Source organism: Pelophylax lessonae (assembly GCF_965119305.1).
Source record: "Pelophylax lessonae genome assembly, chromosome: 5".
NCBI classification, from domain to species: domain Eukaryota; kingdom Metazoa; phylum Chordata; class Amphibia; order Anura; family Ranidae; genus Pelophylax; species Pelophylax lessonae.
This window is the reverse complement of record NC_138772.1, coordinates 543,732,816-543,760,246: the sequence shown is the minus strand read 5'-3', so window position 1 is coordinate 543,760,246 and position 27,431 is coordinate 543,732,816. Positions and strand designations below refer to the sequence as shown.

Sequence of the window (27,431 nt, the reverse complement as noted above, 5' to 3'; positions counted from 1 at the left end):
CTTCCTTTTCTTTTTATCCTTGTCTTTCATTTTCTTTTCTTTCCATTGGTTTCCTTTACTTTTCCTTTCCTTTCACTTTATTTGCTTTTCTTTAGTTTCCTTTCTTTTTTCCTTTCCTTTCTTTTCCTTTTGCTTCCTTTACTTTTTTCTTGGTTTCCCTTACTTTTCCTTCCATTTTCTTCTCCTTTTCCTTTCATTTTCTTTACTTTTCATTTTGCTTCCTTTCCTTTTCTTTTCTTTTGTTTCCTTTACTTTTCTTTTTTTCTTACCTTTCCTTCCATTCCTTTCCTTTTCTTTCCTTTAGTTTCCTTTAATTTGCTTTTTCTCTCCTTTCACTTTGTTTCCTTTTCTTTGGTTTCCTTTCCTTTTCCTTTTTTTTTCCCTTTCCTTTTCTTTCCTTTGGTTTCCTTTACTTTTTTTTTCCTTTTGCTTTGTTTCATTTTCTTTGATTTCCTTTCCTTTTCTTTTTATCCTCTCCTTTCATTTTCTTTCCATTACTTTCCTTTACTTTTCCTTTCGTTTCACTTTATTTGATTTTCTTTGGTTTCCTTTCCTTTTCTTTTTTTCCTTTCCTTACTTTTCCTTTCATTTTCTATACCTTTTCCTTTCCTTTCCTTTCATTTTTCTTCATTCTGTTTTGATTCTATATTTGGGATGCAGAGCTAGATTTGTCAGGCTATGCTTCCTATGTGCTGTTTAGAACCTACGCAAATATAATGGAAAGCTGAAGAATTTGATTATCCTCCAAAATGATTCTGCACTTTTTTTAACTGATATATATATATATATGTGTATATATATATGTGTATATATATATATGTGTATATATATATATTTATATATATATATTATATATATGTGTGTGTGTGTGGAAACATTTTGAAAACCCCTCAGATAAATATAATTTAGTGTCATTAACCTCTGCCAAGGCTCACAGTATCCACTTTGCCACAGGGGTGGATTGTTAACACTGTGTGAGCATTATCTGATAGGAAGCAGATGAATTGTTAATGGTGCAATGTACATCTGCCATACATAATAATAACCTTTATTCCTTTTCTTATATTTTTTTTAACAGCATCTGAAAAAAAAAGTCTGACAAGAGTGTGGAGTAAAATCGTCACAGGCCACAACAATGGAGCGCAAAGGTCATCACGCACAAGGGAAGCAGAACAAGGTTTCTCACACAGTGAAAGAGACAGTCGGCAAGGTGGAAACCCACTTTTTTCAAGGTCTTCAGCAGGTCTCACATTCATCCAGTTCTCACAGCCATCATGAGTCCAGTTCTCATGGCCATCACGAGTCTGGAGGTCTCCATGTCACCGGCCACATCGGTGGAGCCGAGGGCCACCACTCCATCTCACACATTCATGGGGCTGTAGGCCACCAAAAGGCTGTATGCCACCAGGAAAAAGCTGATGAATCCATCAAAGTCACCGGCCACATCAGTGGAGCCGAGGTCCACCATGCCCCCACTCATATTCATGGGTCTGTAGGCCACCATGCCACCGGTCACATTCATGGATCTGTAGGCCACCATGCTACCAGTCACATTCATGGTTCTGTAGGCCACCAAGCCACCACTCACATTCATGGGGCTGTAGGCCATCATGTCAAGACTCACATTCATGGATCTTTATGCCACCAGGATAAATCTGAAGAACCCATCAAAGTCACGCCAAGCATCGGTGGCTTCGCTGTGTCTCAGACAAAGGAGAAAGTTGGCATTTACCAAGCTCTACAGAAGAAACTTGTCTCTGAGGAGGTGGCTTTGGCTCTGCTGGAAGCCCAAGCTGCTACTGGTCATATCACCAATCCATCAAACAATCAAAAGCTGACTGTAGAGGCAGCTATTCAACAAGGTATTGTGGGGTCAGAGTATCAACAAAAGCTGCTGCTGGCAAATAGTGCAGCCACGGGCTACAAACACAAAGAAGAAACAATATCTCTCTTTCAGGCATTTAAAAAAGGTCTGGTTGGGAAAAAGGATGCAGTGCGTTTTCTACAAGCCCAAATAGCGACTGGTGGAATCATCAATTACGTGACTGGAAGCAGAGTACCATTTTCCGAAGCCTTAAAACTTAACTACATAGATGAGAGTCTGTTCAAAACGCTAAATGGGCCATCAGAATTATCCAGCTGTTATCCTGATCCCAATACAAAGGAAGGCTCTAGCTATCAGGAGCTTCTATCCAAAGTCTTCACAGATTCAGAAACTGGACTGGTACTTCTCCCTCTGCAGGAAAGTCTGCAGGGTCTGAGGAAGTCTGTCAATTTGGAGCAACTGTTCAAGGCCAAAATAATTACTCAGGTTCAGTATGATGAAATCAGAGAAGGCAAACAAACAATACAGCAGGTGGGAGAACTGCAAGAGGTCCGGCAGTATCTAAATGGGTTGTCAAGCCTTGGAGGAGTACACGTAGAAAGCACGAAGGAGAAAATCAGTATATATCAGGCTTTGAAGAGAAACTTTCTTCCAACTGATTGTGCAGTTGCCCTGTTAGAAGCTGAAGCAGCATCAGGCTTCCTCGTAGATCCAGAGAAGAACAAAACTTTCACTGTAACTGAAGCTGTTCAGGAAGGAGTGGTGGGATTTGACCTCAAGGAGAAGCTGCTGAATGCTGAACGGGCAGTCATTGGGTTTAACGATCCATATACTGGGAAGAAAATTTCCCTCTTTCAAGCAATAAAAAAAGAGCTGATTGACCGAAACTTGGGCCTTAATCTTCTTCAAGTCCAGCTTGCAACAGGAGGCATTATTGATCCATTCCACAGTTTTCACGTCCCTTTGGAAACCGCCTATAAACGAGGTTTATTGGATGAAGATATGGCAAAACTGTTATCCATAAATCGTGGTTTCCTGGATCCCAACACTAATGACTGGGTTACTTATCAGGAACTTAGATCGAGAGCCACATTTGATCCAAAATCCAATGCATACTTCTTTCCTTTGAAACTTTCCTTCCATGGTATAAGGGGAAAAGTTACAAGTGATGAGTTGCTCAACTCTAATATCATTGACCAGGCAACATTTGAAAGCCTCCAGCTAGGAAAGCTATCCGTCCAAGATGTTGCTGAACAGGAGAATGTGAAGCGTTATCTTCAGGGAACTGGCTTAATTGCTGGAGTAGCAGACATTTCTACCAATAAGATAATAAGCATTTACCAAGCATTCAAAGAACATCTTCTCATGCCAGGAACATCCATTGCTCTCCTTGAGGCTCAAGCTGCCACAGGATATTTGATAGACCCTGTCAAGAACTTGAAATTTTCTGTGCACGATGCAGTGAAAAATGGCTTGGTTGGACCTGAGCTTTATGAAAAACTTCTGTTCGCTGAAAAGGCAGCCACAGGTTACAAAGATCCCTCTTCTGGAGAGAGCCTTTCATTGTTCCAAGCAATAAAGAGGGGTTTTGTTACAAAAGATCATGGCATCCATCTTCTGAACGTCCAGCTTGCCACAGGTGGAATCGTTGATCCATCAAAAAAGCATCGTGTTCCAGTAGAGGCAGCTTACACACGTGGTCTCTTTGATGGTGATACAAATAAGGTTTTGCTTGCTCAAACCAATGACATTAAGGGATTTTTCGATCCAAACTTAAAAGAAAATGTTACCTATGAACAACTGCTGGAACGGAGCGTTATTGATGTTCACTCCGGGCTCTACCTGACTCCTGTATTTGACAACAAGCAGGAGGCACAGAAAACCCCACATTCATTTATAGATTATAAGACCAAAGTGACTTTCGATGGAATAAAACTGACTCTTACATTTGGCAAGTTTAAAGGACATCTTGTTTCCCTTTGGCAAATTATTTTCTCTGAATACTTTAGCTTTGAGTTAAGGCAATCTTTCATCAACCTGTATAAAGCTGGAAGTCTTTCGGTAGAAGAACTGTCTAGGAAAGTTGAAGCAGAGATTAAGCAAGTGGTATCCTCCACCAAAGTCACATTTAAAGGCCTTAGAGAATCTGTAACTCCTGGGCAGCTGCTGGATTCGGAGATTATTGACAAGAACTTGTTTGATAAACTGCAGCAAGGCGAAGCTTCAGCAAAGGATGTGGTGAATATTGACACAGTCAGGCAATACCTGCAAGGCACTGGAAGTATAGGGGGATTAATCCTATCAGATACTCAAGAAAAGATCAGCATTTACCAAGCAAAGAGAAAAGGCTTCCTAAGACCTGGGACCTCCTTGATTCTCCTTGAAGCACAAGCAGCAACAGGGTATATTATTGATCCAGTGAAAAATAAGAAGTATTCAGTGGAAGAAGCCCTCAAGGCAAATATTATCGGTCCTGAGTACTACGAAAAACTTTTGGCAGCAGAAAAATCAGTTACCGGATACAAAGATCCATACACGGGTGAAAGAATTTCACTGTTTCAAGCAATGAACAAGGGCTTGATTGTCAACGAACACGGCATTAGGCTCCTTGAAGCCCAGATTGGCACTGGCGGCATTATCGACCCCATAAACAGTCTCAGAATCCCAGTCGAAGTTGCCTACAAGCGAGGCTATTTTGACAAGAAAATGAATCTAATACTCTCAGATCCAAGTGATGACACAAAAGGGTTCTTTGATCCAAACACACATGAAAACCTCACCTATCTACAGCTGAAAGAGAAATGCATTACAGAGCCGTCAACTAACCTTTGTCTTCTACCTCTGGTCAGCAAGCAGCGACAATTCAACATTAATGACCACATAAGGGATTCTTTCAGGAATGTAGAGATTTATGTCAGATATGGAAGATTCCAGGGGCAAACAGTGACCGCCTGGTTCCTCATCAACTCTGAGTACTTCAGTGAGTGGAGAAGGAGAGAGCTATTTGAGCAGTTTAGGCTGAGAAAGTTGACCCTTGAACAAATTATCATCATCATTGAAGAGGAAATAAAGAAATGGACAGAGATCCGTGTTCCCACATTAAGGGGACAAGTGAACATTTATGAGCTGTTGGAATATGAGATCATCGAAAAAGAATTATTTGAGCAAGTCCTAGAAGGAAAAGTGACAATAGAGGATGTGTTTAAAATCGACAAAGTTAAGAAGAGTTTGCAAGGGTCTGGTGTCCTCAGTGGAGTCATCATCCAACCCTCTAATCAGAAGTTCAGTTTTTACGAAGCAACAAAAAATAACATTTTACTGCCTAGCACCATCTTGCCATTATTAGAGGCTCAGGCTGCCACTGGACACATAGTAAACCCAGTCAGCAACCAGAAACTCTCAGTTGATGAGGCACTCAAAGCAGCTGTTGTCGATCCACAGTTTTATGAAAGACTCGCTTATGCAGAGGAAGCTGTAACAGGTTACAGAGATCCATTTTCAGGGAAGAAAATCTCCCTTTTCCAAGCCATGAAGAGAGGCTTTATTGAAGAAAAGCATGCCAAACAGCTCCTCCAGGCCCAGCTAGCTACTGGTGGAGTCATTGATCCAATACATGGCTTCCACCTTACAGATTCTGTGGCCAAGAAGCATGGCTATATTAGCGAGGAGTTACTAAACAATCTCTCTCAGCCTACAGATGACACAAAAACATTCTATGACCCAACTACCAAAGAAAAGGTCACTTACTCCGAACTTCTCAGTCGGTCACAAAAAGATGAATCAACTGGCCTCCGTTTGCTTCCATTGCCCCAAGATTTTGCAGAGGTTCCAGTAATAAATTTATATTCTGATGAAGAAGTCCGGCAGCTCTTGAAGACCGCTAGGATCGAAGAGAGAAACATCACAGTCTGGGAACTGCTTCATTCTGGATATTTTACAGAAGAACAGCAATTTGAAATCCTGGAGAAATTTAGAGCTAAGAAACTGAGCCTTCAGGAACTGACCACTGAAATCCTACAAATAGTCAGAATTAATGAGATAAAAAGGACAACTCACATTTATTTTCAAGGACTCAGAGGTCCCGTCCCAGTTGTATGGCTTCTAGACTTAGGTATTATTACACAGAAAACATTTGATGAACTTGTTCAGGGACTAAAGACTGTTGAGGAGATTTCTCAATTAGTTGAAGTGAAGAAAAGTCTAGAGGGCACCGGTTCCATCTCTGGAGTATTCCTGCCATCTACAAAGGAAAAATTGAGCATTTATCAGGCCTTGAAAAAAAAATTACTCCTTCCTGCCAATGCCATAAGGCTTCTAGAAGCCCAAGCTGCAACAGGATTTATTGTAGATCCAGTAAAGAATGAAAAATATACAGTTGACAATGCAGTGAAAGCTGGGGTCGTAGGCCCCGAACTTCATGAAAAACTCTTGACTGCCGAAAGTGCCGTAAGTGGATACACCGACCCTTACACAGGAAACAAGATATCTCTGGGTCAAGCAATCCAGAAGAAACTTATACCAGAGAAGGAAGGTGTTCCGCTCCTCCAAGCCCAGTTGGCTGCTGGTGGAATAATTGATCCTCTCCATTGTAATTATGTACCTTTACAGCAGGCAAATAAATTGGGCTTTCTGGATGAAGAAATATCCAAACAAACAGCAGACCTGAAAATCTATGTTGATCCAAACACTAAAGAAAAAGTGAGCTATGAGCAGCTGAAACAGAGATGCTACACTGACCCAGAGACTGGCTCGCTGTTTCTGGCTCTTTCGGAGACTGCAGCTTTTTATGCTGAAGGACATTTAATTGATGTTTTCAAATCATTTACAGTTACTGTCAATGCAGGAAGGTTCAAAGGCCAAACTGTGTCCCTCTGGGAACTTCTGAATTCAGAGTACATAAGTGCAGATAAATTAAAAGAAATTCTATATAAATACAAAACCAGCAGCTCTGAAGCGTTACAGGAAATCATAAAGATGGTCACCACCATCTTTGAAGAAACTGAGGCAACAAGTACACAAATTAAGTTTAAAGGTCTTCGGAAGCAGGTGTCTGCAAGTGACCTATTCCAATCAGAGGTCATAGACAAGAAAACTCTCAATGAGCTTAACCTGGGAAAGAAGACCATAGATGAAGTGACAGAAATGGACGCTGTTAAACGCTACTTGGTAGGAACCAATAGCATAGCTGGAGTTCTTCTTCAGGCCACAAACAAAAAGATGAGTATATATCAGGCAATGCTCAAAGGTATTTTGAGGCCTGGTACTGCCTTGGTACTCTTAGAAGCCCAGGCAGCCACAGGCTTTATAATTGATCCAGTTAAGAATGCAAAGCTGTCAGTTGATGAAGCATTTACTGAGGGTCTAATAGGGTCCGATGTACATGCCAAGTTGCTGTCTGCAGAACAAGCCGTGACTGGGTATACAGATCCATATAGTGGGGAGAAGATTTCCTTGTTTCAAGCCATGCAAAAAAATCTCATCGTAGAGACCCATGGTATTCGTCTGCTGGAAGCTCAGATTGCCACCGGTGGCATTATCGACCCAGTCCACAGCCACAGAGTCCCTGTAGAAGTGGCCTACAAACGAGGCTACTTCAATGAGGAAATTAACAAAATTCTGTCAGATCCCAGCGATGATACTAAAGGTTTCTTTGACCCCAATACTCACGAGAACCTTACTTATCTGCAACTAGTAGAAAGGTGCATCCAAGATCCTGAAACTGGGCTGTTTTTATTACAAGTTGTAAAGAGAGGTGAAAACTACTTCTATATCACTGACAAAATGAAAGCTGACTTACAGTCAAGAACCATTAGACTTCAATTTGGAAGATATGCCAATAAAACTGTGTCTATCTGGGAAATACTCACTTCTCATTATATCACTGACCTGAAAAGAAGAGAACTTGTTAGACTGTACATCTTGGGGGTACTCACCGTAGAGCAGCTAATCTCCAGCATCATTACAGTTATAGAAGAATATGAATCTAAGAGCAGTAACCTAAAACTGAAAGGAATTCGTGGAGAAGTAAGTGCCACTGATTTGTACAATGCAGACATAATTGACCGAAAGACCTTAAGTGACCTGAAAGAAGGCAAAATATCTGTGGAAACTGTTTCCGAACTGGATTCTATTAGAAGATACTTGAAAGGAACAAGCTGTATTGCTGGAGTTTTATCTCTGCCTACCAATGAAACTCTAAGTATCTATGAAGCTGTAAGTAGAGGCATTCTGTCCAGAGACATTGGTCTGATCCTTCTTCAAGCCCAAGCTGCCACTGGCCATCTTATTGATCCCCTCAAAAATCAGGTGTTTTCCATTCCCGATGCAGTTTCCCAAGGTCTAGTTAAATCTGATGTTCAAGAACCGCTTGAAATTGCTGAAAAGGCAGTTACTGGATATACAGATGAAGAATCTGGGAAAATAATTTCTCTTTTCCAAGCCATCAAGAAAGGAATTGTTCCTAAAGGGCTAGGAATTTCTCTCCTTGATGTCCAACTGGCAACTGGGGGTGTTGTAGACCCCATTTTAAGCCATAGAATTCCTTTGCATGTAGCTTACCAGAGGGCTTATCTGGATGAAGACTTTTACCTTCTCATCTCAGATTCTGGAAAGAAAGAATTTGTAGACCCCAACACGCATGAACGAATTACATATAAAAACTTGCTGGAAAGATGTGTCAAAGACCAACAAACTGGACTTTATTTGCTGCCACTGACTGAAAGGCGTGATGATTACTTTTACATTGATGAGCCAACCAAAAAACTTCTGGAAGAAACCAATGTGAGAATAAACAGTGGAAAGTTCAAAGGTCAGGATATTTCCCTTTGGGAACTTTTGAGCTCCAGCTATATCTCTGAGGAAAAACGAAAGCAAATCATCAAGTTATACAAATCTAAAATTTCTTCTGGACTTAAAGACATCGTAAGTGTCATTACATCAATCATTGAAGATAAGGAAAAGGGTCAAAATGACATCTGGTTCCAAGGACTGAGGAAACAGGTGACCGCTGCAGAACTATTTGATGCTGAAATTATCAACCAAGAGACTCTTGATGGTTTAAAGAAGGACTTGAAGACTGTGAATGAAGTAGCAAAATTAGATTCCATTAGACGATACCTTGAAGGCACCAGCTGCATTGCCGGGGTGCTTATCCCTTCAAAACTTGACCCCACCAAAAAAGAAAAGGTTAATATCTATGATGCTATGCTGAGACGTGTTCTGAGGCCTGGGACAGCACTGATTCTCCTGGAAGCCCAGGCTGCTACTGGATTTGTTATTGACAGCATACAAAACCGTAGACTTTCAGTTGATGAAGCGTTATCAGCTGGGGTAATTGGCTATGAAATTTATGAAAAACTTCTATCTGCAGAAAGAGGAGTTACAGGCTACAGTGATCCCTACACTGGTGAAAAAATTTCCTTGTTCCAAGCCATGCAGAAAGATCTAATTGTAAAAGAGCACGGTATTCGCCTACTGGAAGCCCAGATTGCTACTGGTGGCATAATAGACCCGGTACACAGCCATCGTGTCCCCGTGGAAGTGGCTTATAAGCGGGGTTATTTCAATGAAGAACTGAACCAAAGTCTTTCAGATCCCACCGATGACACAAAAGGTTTCTTCGACCCAAATACTCACGAAAATCTCACCTACCTGCAACTGCTCCAGAGATGTGTCAAAGACCCTGACACGGGATTGTATATGCTGGAGCTTAAAGACAGCAAGTTCTCCCCAACACAGATCCAGAATAAATTACAATCCAGTTCTATTCAGATTAATATCGGAGAGTTTCAAGGAAAAAATGTTTCCATCTGGGAGCTTTTCAACTCTAAATACTTCACAGCTGAGAGGCGAGAGGAGCTACTGAAGAAATTTGAAGCTGGTACTTTAACTATTGAGGAAATTCTGACCATAACTATTAAAGTCGTTAATGAAACAGAGCAAACATTATCTCAAGCCAGTACAACGGTGTCTCAAGCTGATACCACAGACTCAGCCTATCAAGTAGCCAAAGCCCAGACTTGGCTTCAGTCAGAAAAGGTGAACGTGTCTGTAGGTGATTTCAAGGGACAGAGCATTTCTGTTTGGGAGCTCCTGAATTCTCATTACATCTCTGGAGAGAAACGGAAGGAAATATTAGAAAGGATACAGTCTGGGACTCTGACCATACAAGAAATTATCACAATTCTCATCACCATCATCACAGAAACGGAAACAACAAACGTTGTCCAGAAGAGCATATCTGTACCAGATGAGCAGCCTGTGGAACTGGATCATTCTGTACAAGATGAGGAGATTGAGAAGGCTTTACAAAACATCAGTATTCCCGTCACAAAAGGTCAGTATGCTGGACAAGAAGTTTCCGTGTGGGATCTGCTTAATTCCAGATATATTCCTGAAGATACTAAACAAGAACTAATAGAAGAATACAAACTGACTGTCCAAGACATTATGGAACTGGTGGTGCATTCTATCAGAGCAGATCAGAGCAGATTCAAAACTGAGTACAATTTGAAACTGGAAGTTTACAATGTTGTGCAGACCGTGCAGATTGAAGTAACTGAAGGAGAGTTCAAGGGTCAGCAACTTTCTGTATGGTATCTTCTGAACTCTAAATACTTTTCAGAGGAGAAAAGACGTGAGCTATTTGAGAAGTTTAATTCTGGCACACTAAGTATAGATGAACTTATCAAAATTATCATCACTACTATAACAGAGACTGAAGAACGTAGCAAAAAATTGAAATTTAAAGGCCTCAGGAGACAAATTACAGCATCTGAACTGCTTACATCTGAAATTATTGACCAAACTACACTGAGAGAGTTGGCTCAAGGACAAAAGACTGTAGAGGAGGTGACTCAAATGGACAGTGTGAAAAGATACTTGGAAGGAACAAGCTGTCTAGCTGGAGTACTGGTTCCATCTCCCAAAGATCCTTCAAAAAAAGATAAGATGAGCATTTATGACGCTACGTTGAAGAACATCCTGAGGCCAGGGACAGCTCTTATTCTTTTGGAAGCTCAAGCTGCCACTGGATTTATCATTGATCCTGTGAACAACAAAAAATTGTCAGTAGACGAAGCTGCAGCCGCTGGTTTAATTGGCCGTGAACTTCATGCAAAACTTCTTTCTGCTGAAAGAGCAGTAACTGGCTATAAAGACCCATATACTGGTGACAAGATATCCCTCTTCCAAGCCATGCAGAAAGACCTCATTGTGAAAGATCATGGTATTCGCCTACTGGAGGCTCAGATTGCCACCGGGGGTATCATCGACCCAGTACACAGCCACAGAGTCCCTGTGGAAGTGGCTTATAAGCGTGGCTATTTTGATAAAGAGATGAACCAGATACTTTCAGATCCCACCGATGACACTAAAGGATTCTTTGACCCCAACACTCAAGAAAACCTTACTTATCTGCAGTTACTTAGCCGATGTGTTCAGGACCCAGACACGGGATTGTACATGCTTGCCATGAAAGACAAACAAGCTGTCTTAGCAGAAAAGACCTTTGAAACTAGTCTGCAGTCCATAACTATTCAAATTAAAGTTGGGCAGTATGAAGGGCAGACGCTGTCCTCCTGGGAGCTTCTCCATTCCAAGTATTTTACAGAAGAAAAGAGACAGTTACTTCTTAACAGGTATAAATCAAAGACCATAACAGTTGAAGAACTTATTTCAGGTATTCACTCAGCCATTGAAGACTGGGAACAACGGAGCAGTAGCCAAACTGTGGATGGAGCTAGCATGGAAGTGGCAGTCCAAGAAATTACCAAAGAAATTAAGAGTGATGTGACCATTACGAAAAAAGAAGTTTACGATATTGGTTTTGTTCCAGAAGTAAACCAACGTTTAAAACCAAATACAGATGAAGAAAACAAAGCTTTAACAGTTTTTACTGTTCACGTACAGGCAGAAGAGTTTCAGGGTAAACGAGTGTCTCTGTGGGAAGTACTCCAATCGAAATACGTTTCAGATGATAGCCGCAACAGCCAGCTAAGAAAACACCAGGCTGCCATAGAAAAACTTAAACAGAGAATCCTAGGATTAATTGAGGATGTTGAAAATAAAGCTGGGACAGAAATCCAACAAAAATTGGAATCAAAGTCTGTGGAAGTCAGCATTGGAGAATTCAAAGGGCAGAATGTTTCCTTGTGGTCCCTGCTCCATTCCAAGTACATCACTGAGGAAAAAAGAACTGAACTACTTAAAAAATTCAAACTGGGGTCCTTAACAGAGGAAGAAATTTTAAGAATAATTATTACAATAATTGAGGAAACTGAAGAGAGTCTTAGAATAAAAAGAGAGAAAGAGATACAACAGGAGCTGGAGTTGAAGCTCACAGAGGTCGCAGCTGGAGAATTCAAAGGTCAAAATGTTTCTGTCTGGTTCCTTCTCTATTCCAAGTATATAACTGAGGCTAAACGGAACGAGCTGCTTGAAAAATACAAATCAGGAACCTTAACAGCCGATGAGATGTTAAAAATCATTACCACAATAATCGAAGAGACAGAAAAGAGGCCTGAATTGAAGTTTAAGGGTCTCCGTCAACAGGTGACGGCCTCCGAACTGCAGCAGTCAGGAATCATAGACCAGAAAACTCTGGATGAACTGACTCAGGGCAGCAAGACCGTGGAAGAGGTCACTCAGATGGACTTGGTGAAGAAATATCTTGAAGGATCCAGTAGCATTGCAGGAGTGTTTGTTACATCTAAGACCGATCCTTCCCAAAGAGAAAAGCTGAGCATCTATGATGCCATGTTGAAACGTATACTGAGACCTGGAACAGCTTTGATCCTTCTTGAAGCACAGGCTGCTTCAGGATTTATGATTGATCCCATTCAGAACAAAAAGCTTTCTGTAGAGGAGGCCTTAGCTGCAGGACTGATTGGGCATGACATATATGATAAACTTCTGTCTGCAGAAAGAGGAGTCACTGGCTATAAAGACCCCTACACTGGTGAGAAAATCTCTCTCTTCCAGGCCATTAAGAAAGATCTCATTGTTAGGGATCATGGAATACGTCTCTTGGAAGCCCAGATTGCCACTGGTGGAATTATTGATCCTGTTCACAGTCATCGTGTACCTGTGGAGGTTGCATATAAACGTGGCTACTTTGATGAAGAGTTGAACCAGATCCTCTCAGATCCCTCTGATGACACAAAGGGATTCTTTGATCCTAATACTCACGAGAACCTCACTTACCTGCAGCTGCTCCAAAGATGTGTCCAAGATCCAGAGACTGGTCTGTATATTCTGGATGTGAATGTTAATAAAGTTCCATCTACCAAGACTGGGAAAGAGACTGTTGTAAGAACACAACATATTAAGGACACGGGGTCTCAAATACAAGAAAAAAACATTTCTGTCTGGGAGCTTCTGAATTCCATGTTCATTTCCACAGAAGAACGGGAAGAGCTGTTGAAAAAGTACAGTTCAGAAACCGTATCTGTTGATGAACTTATCACTGTAATTATCAAACTCATTATTGGAACAATACCTTTGACTGATAGAACAGACTCAGCAGATAAAGAGACTTTACTGAAATCAGAAAAGGTGGATGTGTCTATAGGAGACTTTGAAGGACATGCACCTGTGTGGGAGCTCCTGAATTCTCATTATATCACTGAAGAGAAGCAAAGGGAAGTGAGAGAAAAATATAAAAATGGGACTCTGACTATACAAGAAATTATAAGGATTCTCATTACAACAATTACTGAATCTAAAACGAAAGGGGTCCCTCAAAGTTTAGTCATACCGGTACAGCAGCAGATACATCCTGAACCTTCATTACAAGAAGATGAGATTCAGAAAGCTTTGAAAAGAATCAATATCAATGTTAGAAAAGGAGAATATGCTGGGCGGGAGGTTTCTGTGTGGGACCTTCTGCACTCCAGATACATCTCAGAAGGAAAAAGACAAGAACTGCTCGGGAACTACAAGTTAACTCTTGAAGACATAATACGACTGGTTGTTCAGACCATTGAAAACGGTGATCAGAGGAGCATCCAATCTCACTTAATAAAAGATTACAATTTGAAGGAGGAAACATTTAGCGCTGTGCAGACCACCCTGATTGAAGTAACAGAAGGTGAGTTCAAAGGTCGAAAGTGGTCAGTGTGGGATCTACTAAATTCCAAGTACTTTTCAGAGGAGAAAAGACGTGAGTTATTCGAGAAGTTTAACTCTGGCACACTCAACATTGATGAGCTTATCAAAGTTATCACCACAATAATACAAGAGACAGAGGAACAAAGTACGTTTTTGAAATTTAAAGGCCTCAGAAGACAAGTTTCTGCATCTGAATTGTTTACGTCACAAATTATTGACCAGAATACACTAAGAGATTTGGCTCAAGGACAAAAGAGCATAGAGGAGGTGACTCGAATGGACAGTGTGAAAAGATATTTAGAAGGAACAAGCTGTATAGCTGGAGTACTGGTTCCATCACTTAAAGATCCTTCAAAGAAAGATAAGATGAGCATTTATGACGCTATGAAGAAGAACATCCTGAGACCAGGAACAGCTCTCGTTCTTCTGGAAGCCCAAGCTGCAACTGGATTTATTATCGACCCTGTGAGCAACAAAAAACTGTCGGTAGATGAAGCTGCAGCCGCTGGTTTAATAGGCCAGGAACTTCATGCAAAACTTCTATCTGCAGAAAAAGCAGTAACTGGCTACAATGACCCATACACTGGTGAAAAAATTTCCCTCTTCCAAGCCATTCAGAAAGACCTTATTGTAAAAGATCACGGTATCCGTTTGCTGGAGGCCCAGATTGCCACCGGGGGCATCATTGACCCAGTACACAGTCACAGGGTCCCCGTGGAAGTGGCATATAAACGTGGTTACTTTGATAAACAGATGAACCAGATACTTTCAGATCCCACTGATGACACTAAAGGATTCTTTGATCCCAACACTCATGAAAACCTCACCTACTTGCAGTTACTTAGCCGATGTGTTCAGGACACAGATACAGGATTGTACATGCTGACCATGAAGGACAAACAAGCTGCCTTAGCTGAAAAGACTAGTCTGCAGTCACTAACTATTCAAATTAAAGTTGGGCAGTATAATGGACAGACTGTGTCGTCCTGGGAGCTTCTTCACTCCAAGTATTTCACAGAAGAGAAGAGACAGTTACTTCTGAATAAGTATAACTCAAAGACTATAACAGTAGAGGAGTTTATTTCAAGTATTAAATCAGCCATTGACGAATGGGAACAACAGCATGGTAGCCAGACTGTGAATGGATTTAGCCTAGAGGAGGCAGTCCACGATATCACAGAAGAAAACAAAAAGAGCCTTCTCCAGTCTGAGCTTGTGGAGATTACCAAAGGCAAACTCCAGGGCCAGAAGGTCTCTGTGTGGGACCTTCTCAACTCTGAGCATATTGAAGTAAGCAAAAAGAAAGACATCTTACAGAAGTATTTCTCAGGTGTCTTGACACTAGAAGAGATCGTTAAAATCATCACAGTCATTATTACAGAGGTGAAGGAGAAAGAAGTCACCATTCATCAGACCTCCATTCCAAAGCCAGGAGAAACTGTAATAATAGGCACAGATGAACTTGAAAGCGCCCTAAGTGCAATTGTGGTCAATATTAAAACCAGCCATCTACAAGAGCAGAAAGTGTCACTTTGGGAAATCCTCCATTCAAATTATCTCCCTGAGGACAAACGTAATGAACAGCTTATCAAACATAAGTTAACCGTGGAAAATATAAAGCAAACAATTGCTTCCTTAATTGATGAACCAGAGACTGAAAAAGACACTAAAATTCAACAAGCATTAGATGTTAAGCTCACGGAGGTCACTGTTGGAGAATTCAAAGGGCAGAATGTTTCAGTGTGGTTCCTTCTTCATTCAAAATATGTCACGGACGAGAAGCGAAAGGAACTTCTGGAAAAGTATGCATCTAGAATCTTAACAGAAGAAGAGATTTTAAAAATAATTATCACAATAATTGAGGAGACTGAACAGCCCCAGAAAATACAAGCAGAGAAAGAAATTAAACAGAAATTGGAAAAGAGGAACATTGAGGTCAGTACTGGAGAATTCAAAGGGCAAAATGTTTCTTTGTGGTTCCTTCTCAACTCCAAATACATCACGGAGGAAAAAAGAACTGAACTACTCGAGAAATACAAACTGGGGTCCTTAACTGAGGAAGAGTTTTTAAAAATAATCATCACAATAATTGAAGAGACTGAACAGACCCAGCAAATACAAGCAAAGAGAGAAATTCAACAAAAATTGGACACACGGCTCACTGAGATCAATGTTGGAGAATTCAAAGGGCAGAATGTTTCTTTGTGGTTCCTCCTCAACTCCAAATACATTACAGAGGGAAAAAGAGCTGAACTACTCGAGAAATACAAACTGGGGTCCTTAACTGAGGAAAAGTTTTTAAGAATAATTATCACAATAATTGAAGAGACTGAACACACCCAGCAAATACAAGCAGAGAGAGAAATTCAACAGAAATTTGAACTAAAGCTCACTGAAGTCAATGTTGGAGAATTCAAAGGGCAGAATGTTTCTCTATGGTTCCTCCTCAACTCCAAGTACATCACAGAGGAAAAAAGAACTGAACTACTCGAGAAATACAAACTGGGGTCCTTAACTGAGGAAGAGTTTTTAAGAATAATTATCACAATAATTGAAGAGACTGAACAGACCCAGCAAATACAAGCAGAGAGAGCAATTCAACAAAAATTGGACACAAAGCTCACTGAGATCAATGTTGGAGAATTCAAAGGGCAGAATGTTTCTTTGTGGTTCCTCCTCAACTCCAAATACATCACAGAGGAAAAAAGAACGGAACTACTTGGGAAATACAAACTGGGGTCCTTAACAGAGGAAGAGTTCTTAAGAATAATTATTACAATAATTGAAGAGACTGAACGCACCCAGCAAATACAAGCAGAGAGAGAAATTCAACAGAAACTAGAACTGAAACTCAATGAAGTAAGTGTTGGAGAATTCAAAGGGCAGAATGTTTCTCTATGGTTCCTCCTCTACTCCAAGTACATCACAGAGGAAAAAAGAAAGGAACTACTTGAGAAATACAAACTCGGGTCTTTAACAGAGGAAGAGATTTTTAGAATAATTATCACGATAATCGAAGAGACTGAACACACCCAGCAAATACAAGCAGAGAGAGCAATTCAACAGAAATTTGAACTAAAGCTCACTGAAGTCAATGTTGGAGAATTCAAAGGACAGAATGTTTCTTTATGGTTCCTTCTCTACTCCAAGTACATCACAGAGGAAAAAAGAAAGGAACTACTTGAGAAATACAAACTGGGGTCCTTAACTGAGGAAGAGTTTTTAAGAATAATTATCACAATAATTGAAGAGACTGAACGCACCCAGCAAATACAAGCAGAGAGAGAAATTCAACAGAAACTAGAACTGAAACTCACTGAAGTCAATGTTGGAGAATTCAAAGGACAGAATGTTTCTTTATGGTTCCTCCTCTACTCTAAGTACATTACTGAGGAAAAAAGAATTGAACTACTTGAGAAATACAAACTCGGGTCTTTAACAGAGGAAGAGTTTTTAAGAATAATTATTACAATAATTGAAGAAACAGAGGAAAGTCTAAGAATCAAAAGAGAGAAAGAGATACAACAGGAGCTGGAGCTGAAGCTCACAGAGGTCGCAGCTGGAGAATTCAAAGGTCAAAATGTTTCTGTCTGGTTCCTTCTCTATTCCAAGTATATCACTGAGGAGAAACGAAATGAACTACTTGAAAAATACAAATCAGGAACCTTAACAGCTGACGAGATTTTAAAAATCATTATCACAATAATTGAAGAGACGGAAAAGAGACGCGAATTGAAGTTTAAGGGTCTCCGTCGGCAGGTAACTGCCTCTGAACTGCATCAATCAGAAATCATAGACCAGAAAACTCTGGATGAACTGACTCAGGGCAGCAAAACTGTTGAAGAGGTCACTCAGATGGACTCTGTGAAGAAATATCTGGAAGGATCTAGTAGCATTGCAGGAGTGTTTATTGCATCAAAGACTGATCCTTCCAAGAGAGATAAGCTTAGCATCTATGATGCCATGTTGAAACGTATACTGAGACCTGGAACAGCTTTGATACTTCTTGAAGCGCAGGCTGCTACAGGATATGTGATTGATCCTATTCAGAACAAAAAGCTTTCTGTAGAGGAGGCCTTAGCTGCAGGACTGATCGGGCATGATGTATATGAAAAAATTCTGTCTGCAGAAAGAGGAGTCACTGGCTATAAAGACCCCTACACTGGTGAGAAAATCTCTCTCTTCCAGGCCATGAAGAAAGATCTCATTGTTAAGGACCATGGCATACGTCTCCTGGAAGCCCAGATTGCCACTGGTGGAATTATCGATCCCATACACAGTCATCGTGTACCTGTGGAGGTTGCATACAAACGTGGCTACTTCGATGAAGAAATGAACCAGATCCTCTCAGATCCCTCTGATGACACAAGGGGATTCTTTGATCCTAATACTCATGAGAATCTCACCTACCTTCAGCTGCTCCAAAGATGTGTCCAGGATTCAGAGACTGGACTGTATATGCTAGATGTAAAAGATGCATCTGTTGCCAAGGAAGAACTCAAAATTAAATCAGCTCTTCAGTCTAAATCCGTTCAAATTTCAGTTGGGGAATTTCAAGGTAAAAACATTTCTGTCTGGGATCTTCTTTACTCTCGGTATATTTTAGTAGAAAAGCAACAAGAGCTCCTGAAAAAATACCGTGCTGGCACCTTGACTATTGAAGAACTTATTACTATTCTTATTACCATAATTACTGAAAAAGATGAAGCAGAGAAAGAAGAAAAACTATCACCAGAAATTAAAGCCATTAGAAAATCTTTCCTGTCTGTAAAAATAGAAATTTCCATCGGGGACTTTCATGAAAAAGCCATGTCTCTCTGGGACCTGCTCCATTCCAAATATATTCCTGAAGATAAAAGAGAAGAATTGATTGAAAAGTACAAGTCTCAAACGCTGACTATCGAAGAAATTATCAATATTGTTTTAGGCATGATACAAAAAACAGAGATGCAATCAAGAAAGACAGTGATTGTTCAGGAACAGACTGTACTATCAGTTTCAGATGAGACATCACATTGGCCTTCAGAAGACCAGCTACAAAAAGCATTACAAGTGATTCCAAATAACCTATCAAAACAGCAATATGAAGCAGGCAGTATTTCTTTATGGGATTTCTTGAATAACCAAAACTTACCCGAGGAGACTAGAAACATGCTGCTACAAACTTATAAGTTTTCTGTTAGAGAAGTTATGAGCGTTTGCACCAACATAGTCAAGGGAAATGCAACAGAAGTCTCCACTGCCCAAAGTCTTGAAATCTCCTCAATCAGCCAAGAATCTGCACAAGCCAATAAAAGTGCAGAGACCCAAAATTCACTCCAGTCAGTAGAAGTCGATGTGACAATAGGTCAACAGGCAAGCAAGACATATTCCCTTTGGGAGCTTCTGCACTCTTCATACATAACCAGCGATACCAGGAATGAACTCATAGGAGGGTATGGGACTGGTGCCCTTGGGCTTCAAGATCTCATGAAGCGGATAATGCAAATTCTCATGGAAGCTGAGAAAACCAGTGTGCAGATTGCAAGTCGCCAGAAGGTCACACTAAAAACTGAACAATTTACACTTGAATCCATTCCAGAACCAGTTATAAAGTCACTTCAGATATTTACTGTCTCAATTTCCAGCAGTGAATTTACAGGAGAAAATATTCCATTGTGGGACTTACTCCAATCCAAAAACATCACCAAAGCCATGCGACTAGAGCTCCTCAAGAAGTACTTTCTCACCATTAATGGAATTATTTCAATGCTGAGCGGTTCATCGTCTAAAACTGTTACTGTGGCTACACAAAAACAAGACACGGCTTCCTTCCTGAAGTCTGTAAGAGTCCAGGTCAACATTGGAGGATTCAAACTAGAAGGGGAATCACATTCTCTGTGGGAGCTCCTTCATTCAGAGTACATCACAGAAGAGAAAAGAAAGGAGCTTATTCAGCAGTATGAATCCAGCGCCATAACCTGGGAACAAATGTTCGATAAGATTACCACCATCATAAAAGAGACAGAGGAAAAAACCCGGAACATCAAGTTTAACGCTTGAAGCTGTTCGAAGCAGTGTCTCGGTCCAATAAATGGTGGTGCCCTAAGCATGTGCTCGAAATCTCTCTGGGGAAGGTTAGATTTCTGGGGTTTTACTTAACTTTGTCCATCTCCCTTTGGGTTCCATTAGGGTTTTCTATGAGTGAAATTATACCAGCTGATGGACTTGTCTCCTCTAACACCTCAATACACATTTTCTTTGGGGTCACTATCGGAACTGGCAGGGTCATAGCAAAGAAATATTGTGGAGCCATTTTGTATTCAGAAAATACATAATTTGCAGACTATTGAGCTTGCAAAAGGTCAGCTGGGTCTGATCTCGAATAAACATTTGTTTTGCCCTATGAACCAGCCAGATCCAAACTGTGGGGTTGATTTACTGAAACTGGAGAGTGCAAAATCTGGTGAAGCTGTTCATGGTCGCCAATCAGCTTCTAACTTGTTCAGTTAAGCTTTGAAAATAAAAATGGAAACTGATTGGTTTCTCGGCAGAGCTGCACCAGATTTTGCACTTCTCAGTTTTAGTAAATATTCCTCTGAGTGTAATTGTAGGATGCTCTCAATCCTAAAGTCTCGTACACACGCAACGATTGTTGGCCGACCGATCGTCCGACTTTTGTCCAGAGTGGTGTTTTGTTGGTTGGAATGTGCCTAGACTGCACACGAATTTTCTCGGCCAACAAAAATCTACTTCAGAAGTGATGTCATGTGCTGGTTTACTTTCCGTGTGTTTTTTCTTCTCTGAGCATGCCCAGTCTTGCTCATCAGATTTTTGTCTGCCGAAATCTGTACTGACTGACAGAAAATCGGCCGTTGTGTTGATGGCCAACAAAAATTTTATAGCCTGCACACCAGATTTTTTTCGGCGGAAAAGTCGGAGTCGGTTGTCGGAAGCATCATACTAACAAACCGAAAATCGGCCGATCGGACGTTTGCCGAAAATTCACGGCCAACAATTGGTACGTGTGTACGAGGCTTAAGTCATTCCATCCACAACTTCTGTTCTGTTAGGTCTGATACTTTGATTGACAAAGGACTTCAACACTTTCATTCTACAGTGGGATTGTTGAGGTTAAAAAAACATAATTTTTAGAAAGTAGAGCTATCATCGGTATGTCAGCCACCTAACATTGTACAATGCAATATTTTCTATACTGTTTCTTGCTTTTTATCTACTTTAATATTAATAAACTTTTGACTTTTCTAAAGTGAAGTTGTACTTGTGAGTTTTATTATGCAGTGCACAATGCACTAGTTTTAAAGAGGTTGTAAACCCATATATATTTTTTTTTTGTAACCTGAAAGAGAAACACATAATGAGCTAGTATGCACCGCATACTAGCTCATTATGAACTACTTACCTTAGAACGAGCCCCAGCTGTGCCGCCCGCTTACCTGTATGATCTGATTGGCTGGAGCCGCGGTGACGTCACTCCCGCGCACGTGCGCGGGAGCCGACGGTCACGGCACAGGACTCTGAAGGAACAGCACCAGCGGCCGTTCCTTCAGAGCGCATGCGCCAGTGACGTCACTGGCTGCATGTAAGGTAAATATCTCCTAAACGGTACATGTTTAGGAGATATTTACAGTACCTATAGGTAAGCCTTATCATAGGCTTACCTATAGGTAAAAGTTGCAGAGGAGGGTTTACTTCCTCTTTAATGGTTTCTACTAAGCAGCGACTGTATAGAGGCAATCAATAACCTTCTTTTTACCTCACTTCCTGTCCGTGTGACACCCATAAAAGAAAAAGTTGGTGGGGTTGTCACTGGAACAGGAAGGCACAGACAGCAATAAAAACATTGTCAGTACATACCCTTCATTGGGGTTGATTTACTAACACTGGAGAGTGCAAAATCTGTGCACAGTAGCCAATCAGCTTCTAACTTCAGCTTAGTCAATTAAGCTTTGACAAAAAAAAAACTGGAAGCTGATTTGTTTTTTATGCAGAGCTGCACCAACTTTTGCTCTCTCCAGCTTTAGTAAATCAACCCCATTGTGTCTTTGTGTCCCTGTTGGAGAGATTTCCCTATAATTCCTGACAGGACACAGAAGCACAGACAGCATGAGAAAGGCTTTGACTCTTCTTTGCTGTATCCAAAAAACATTTAACAAAATGGCTGGAGTTGGGCTTGTGGTTATCATAAAATAAAAAACATAAACATAAAAATAAAAACTGACTGTCCTTTTGTTTGGTTTAGCCCCGGTTCATATTTGTGCGTGTGCGGGGTTCGCATGTCATGTCGGAGCGCACTGCTCCGACATTACATGCGATCAGCTGTGCGGTGCGAGTTTAGCCATACAAACTGTATGGCTAAATTCGCATCGCTCCCGCAGCAAACACGCACAGGAGGCATTTTTGCAGCCGCATCAGGATCGGATCGCACAGCGGTTCACACTTGTGCGATCCGATCCTGTGCGAACTGCACGATCGCACTGCGATATGCGATCAAACTGGGGGTGTCGTTAAGATTACATTGACACCCCCAGCGTATCGCATATGGCAGTGTGAACTGCCGGGGGTGCGTGTGCGATGCGGGAACAGGCTGCGAATTCGCAGCCTTCCCGCATCGCATATATGTGAACCGAACCTTAAGATTTCGTCAGGATTGGACTCTTTGTCAGGTTTTTATTGCTGTCTGTGTCTTTTTAAAACTTATACACTGCTCCAAAAAAATGAAAGAAACACTTTAATATCATTCTGGGTATCTACATGTCCCTCTCAAAAAATTAGCATATTGTGATAAAGTTCATTATTTTCTGTAATGTACTGATAAACATTAGACTTTCATATATTTTAGATTCATTACACACAACTGAAGTAGTGCAAGCCTTTTATTGTTTTAATATTGATGATTTTGGCATACAGCTCATGAAAACCCCAAATTCCTATCTAAAAAAATTAGCATATCATGAAAAGGTTCTCTAAACGAGCTATTAACCTAATCATCTGAATCAACTAATTAACTCTAAACACCTGCAAAAGATTCCTGAGGCTTTTAAAAACTCCCAGCCTGGTTCATTACTCAAAACAGCAATCATGGGTAAGACTGCCGACCTGACTGCTGTCCAGAAGGCCATCATTGACACCCTCAAGCAAGAGGGTAAGACACAGAAAGACATTTCTGAACGAATAGGTTGTTCCCAGAGTGCTGTATCAAGGCACCTCAGTGGGAAGTCTGTGGGAAGGAAAAAGTGTGGCAGAAAACGCTGCAAAACGAGAAGAGGTGACCGGACCCTGAGGAAGACTGGGGAGAGGGAAATGCCAACATGCCTGAAGTCCAGTGTCAAGTACCCACAGTCAGTGATGGTCTGGGGTGCCATGTCAGCTGCTGGTGTTGGTCCACTGTTTTTTATCAAGGGCAGGGTCAATGCAGCTAGCTATCAGGAGATTTTGGAGCACTTCATGCTTCCATCTGCTGAAAAGCTTTATGGAGATGAAGATTTCATTTTTCAGCACGACCTGGCACCTGCTCACAGTGCCAAAACCACTGGTAAATGGTTTACTGACCATGGTATTACTGTGCTCAATTGGCCTGCCAACTCTCCTGACCTGAACCCCATAGAGAATCTGTGGGATGTTGTGAAGAGAAAGTTGAGAGACGCAAAGCCCAACACTCTGGATGAGCTCAAGGCCGCTATCGAAGCATCCTGGGCCTCCATAACACCTCAGCAGTGCCACAGGCTGATCGCCTCCATGCCACGCCGCATTGAAGCAGTCATTTTTGCAAAAGGATTCCCGACCAAGTATTGAGTGCATAACTGAACATAATTATTTGAAGGTTGACTTTTTTTGTGTTAAAAACACTTTTCTTTTATTGGTCGGATGAAATATGCTAATTTTTTGAGATAGGAATTTTGGGTTTTCATGAGCTGTATGCCAAAATCATCAAATATTAAAACAATAAAAGGCTTGCACTACTTCAGTTGTGTGTAATGAATCTAAAATATATGAAACTACAAAAGTGCAACAGTGCAATAGTGCAATAAATATGAAATGTATAACTTCTTAAATAATTGCTATTAATAAGGAAGGTGAATACAATAAAAAATAAAACTAGTGATAGTGATTAGGAAATAAATCATTGGGTAGTGATAATTAATGTTTTGAAGTGCCGTATGGTCCTAGATAGGACCTAATATCATGGAAATAAATAGTGAAAAAAATCTCAAGTGAACAAGCTATGGTTTGATGTAGTGCTAAAAAGTGAAGGGCAAATGTGAGTGGTGCTTTAAGGTGTATAAATGGATACCAATAGAATTAATGAAAAATAAATGAAAAATAAAAAGTGGGAAATTCCCTATGGATCCTGTTCCTAGGTATTGCTGGGTGAAGGCAGTCTAAAAAATGCACAGTATAAACCCAGCAGATCCTGATGCTAGGTATAGCTGGATGAAGACAATCTAAAAAAATGCACAGTATAAAACCAGCAGAGTACCACATATAAACCAATCTATAAATATTCTAAAAGATATGTAGTAAAGTATAAAACCAGCAGGAAATCACATATAAAATTTAGATGTAAAAAGCAGTAGAGATTAATATCCAAAATATCTCAATAAATATGATAAAAAATATAGTCCAAAAATGAGCAGTCCAATCACTTTCTTTCAGATGTATCACAGAGAATGTTTTTCACAGTATATCTTAAAGTGCTATGATGATATAATATCCACAAGTGATTTCTGTACAAAGAGAGATAACTTCCCAAAATGTGACTTCAGTGCAGGTGCCTCAATACGTCTCTTTAAGGGTGCAAAACAAGGTGATCACACTGTGCTCCCCGCACCCACAGGACCACACTCACCCGAAATAATTACCCCTACAGGGGTAACAGGCCTTGGGTATACTACTGCCTCTGGTGACCTTCGGATCCCCTTTGGTCTCCCTGGACGATCCTGTTAGCTCTGAGCGCTGTCCTATAGCCTGCCTGAGTCCGATCTCACTGTACTTTGCATATGTCCATATGGGTGGAGATGAAGGGTCACCATGTTTGATACATATGCAAAGACCCAGTCTGTGCATAACATTTCAACAGAAGACAGCCCACTAACCCACCACCCTACTGTTAGCCTTAGTATCCCAACCAAATTCAGGAGACAAAAAAGGAGAGCAGTCAGGTGTGTACAGCAATGTTTCTCAACTCTAGTCCTCAAGTACCCCCAACAGGTCATGTTTTCAGGATTTCCGGAGGAATAAACGGCTGTGGTAATTACTAAGGCAGTGAAACTGATCAAATCACCTGCGCAAAATAATTGAAAGCCTGAAAACATGACCTGTTGGGGGTACTTGAGGACTGGAGTTGAGAAACATTGGTGTACAGCACGAGGTTACTTAGACACTTACCGCCAGCCCATCGTCAAATTTCGGTGGAGCGGTGCGCCTATTGTTCTGGGACGCCGTCATATGAAGGCACACCAGAACAGCCTCTCTCGCGCGCCCGTAGGGGCGCGCAGTGCGGCGGTCGTGGCCGCGCCATGTTGCTAGGACATGGTGCGACCCCGTTCTTGGTAAAGACCCAATGAGTTGGCTCTTTACCCATGTGATCGGCTGTGCTGGTCACATGTAAATGAGGAAGTGCCGTTTATCGGCTCTCCTCGCCTCACACTGCCAGAGCGTGTGGCGAGGAGAGCCGATCAGCAGCTCCTCCTCAAAGGGGAACCTTGAAAAGGTAATCAGGGCACTGATCATCAGTGTCCTGATTACAGACAAGCTCCAAAACAGTGCCCACCATAAGTGCCCACCATCAGTGCCCATAGTGTTGCCAGTCAGTGCCTGCTAATCTGTGCTGTTCATCAGTACCACCCGTCAGTGCTCATCAGTGCCGCCCATCAGTGCCACCCGTCAGTGCCGCCTATCAGTGCCATCTCTCAGTGCCCATCAGTGCCACCTTTCAGTGCCCATAAGTGCTGCCTATCAGTGCTCATCAGTGCCACCTATCAGTGCCCATCAGTGCGGCATATAAGTACCTCCTCATCAGTGCCACCTCATCAGTGCCCATAAGTGCCACCTCATTAGTGTCCATCAGTGCAGCCTATCAGTGCCCATCAGTGCCGCCTCTTCAGCGCACATCAGTGAAGGGGGAAAATTACTTATTTTCAAAATTTACTCTTTTTACTTTTTTTTTTTCAAAATTTTCTGTCTTTTTTCTTTTTGTAAGAAATAAAAAACCCAGCGGTGATTAAATACCACGAAAAGAAATCTCTATTTGTGTGAAAAAAATGATAAAAATTTCATATGGGTAGCATGACTGCGCAATTGTCATTCAAAGTGTGACAACGCTGAAAGCTGAAAATTCCAATTCAGTTTAAGCATAAAAAGGCACATTAAAGAGAAAGACTGTCCTTTAAAAAATTTAAGGCCAGAGGGACATCGTCAGCATTCCAACACTACAAAGAATGCAATAAGAAATGTAAGAGTACAATCAGATCAGTGAAAACAGACCAAGAGTTACACATAGCGGAGAAGAGTAAAAAGAATCCCCCCCCTCGCCCCCCCACAATTTTTAAATCTATAAATAGTATGATGACAACTTCAGAACATATTGGCTCCATAAAAGATGGACAGGGGATGTTTGTTAACCGCTTGCCGACCAGCCGCCGTAGGCTCTCCCAGGCAAAACCCCGTACATGCACGGCGCTCGATTGGGAGGAACCAGGGGACAAGCACGCGCCGCTGGTGGCGCGCTGCCGTCCCCGCTCGTCAGCGGGGAAGCCAGTGCGGGTGTCAGGCGGCTCCGGCGATCTCCCGCCGCTGACAGAGAAGGACAGACAGCTGATGTAAACACAGCCGTCCGTACTTCTCCCTGAAGTGATCGCAGATGTCATGTGATCCTGCTATATAGGATCGCATGTCTCTGTGATGACTTCACAAGCCACACCCCCCCCCCCACAGTTAGAATCATGCCCCTAGGGTCACATTTAACCCCTTGATCACCAATACTGTTAACCCCTTCCCTGCCAGTCATTATTACAGTAACAGTGCATATTTATAGCACTGATTACTGTAGTAATGTCACTGGTACCCCCAAAAGTGTCAAAAATGTCAGTTAGGGGTCCGATCTGTCCGCCGCAATGTCGCAGTCCCGCAAAAAAATCGCAGATCGTCGCCATTACTAGTAAAAAAATGACATAAATCTCTCCCCTAGTTTGTAGACGCAATAACTTTTGCGCAAACCAATCAAAATACTCTTATTGCGATTTTTTTTTTTACCAAAAATATGTAGCAGAAAACAAATTGGCCTAAAATTTAAAAAAATTGTGATTTTTACATTTTTTTTTTTTTTTGAGAATTTCATATAAAAGAATGTGAAAAATATTGTTTTTTTTTTTTTTTTTTTTCATAATTGTCGCTCTTTTTTTGTTTATAGCGCAAAAAAAAAAAATCACACAGGTGATCAAATACCACCAAAAGAAAGCTCTATTTGTGGGGAAAAAATGACATCAATTTAGTTTGG

At 41.2% G+C, this 27,431-nt stretch overlaps 1 protein-coding gene across 1 annotated transcript; it reads left to right on the top strand.

Moving 5' to 3' along the window:
- Window positions 1-1,112: 1,112 nt before the first annotated feature.
- On the top strand, window positions 1,113-19,992 carry EPPK1 (epiplakin 1). Its single transcript, XM_082257376.1, has 2 exons — window positions 1,113-1,177; window positions 1,244-19,992. The coding sequence occupies exons 1-2, from the start codon at window positions 1,136-1,138 to the stop codon at window positions 19,973-19,975; spliced, it is 18,774 nt and encodes a 6,257-aa protein (XP_082113502.1). The 5' UTR covers window positions 1,113-1,135; the 3' UTR covers window positions 19,976-19,992.
- The last annotated feature ends 7,439 nt before the right edge of the window (window positions 19,993-27,431 follow it).

Bases quoted from the DNA above. Each gene is read 5' to 3' on its own strand.
- EPPK1 (XM_082257376.1), top strand. From the start codon at position 1,136: ATGGAGCGCAAAGGTCATCACGCACAAGGGAAGCAGAACAAG. The intron at 1,178-1,243 runs GTTTCTCACACA...GGTCTTCAGCAG, and splicing joins CACAAGGGAAGCAGAACAAG to GTCTCACATTCATCCAGTTC.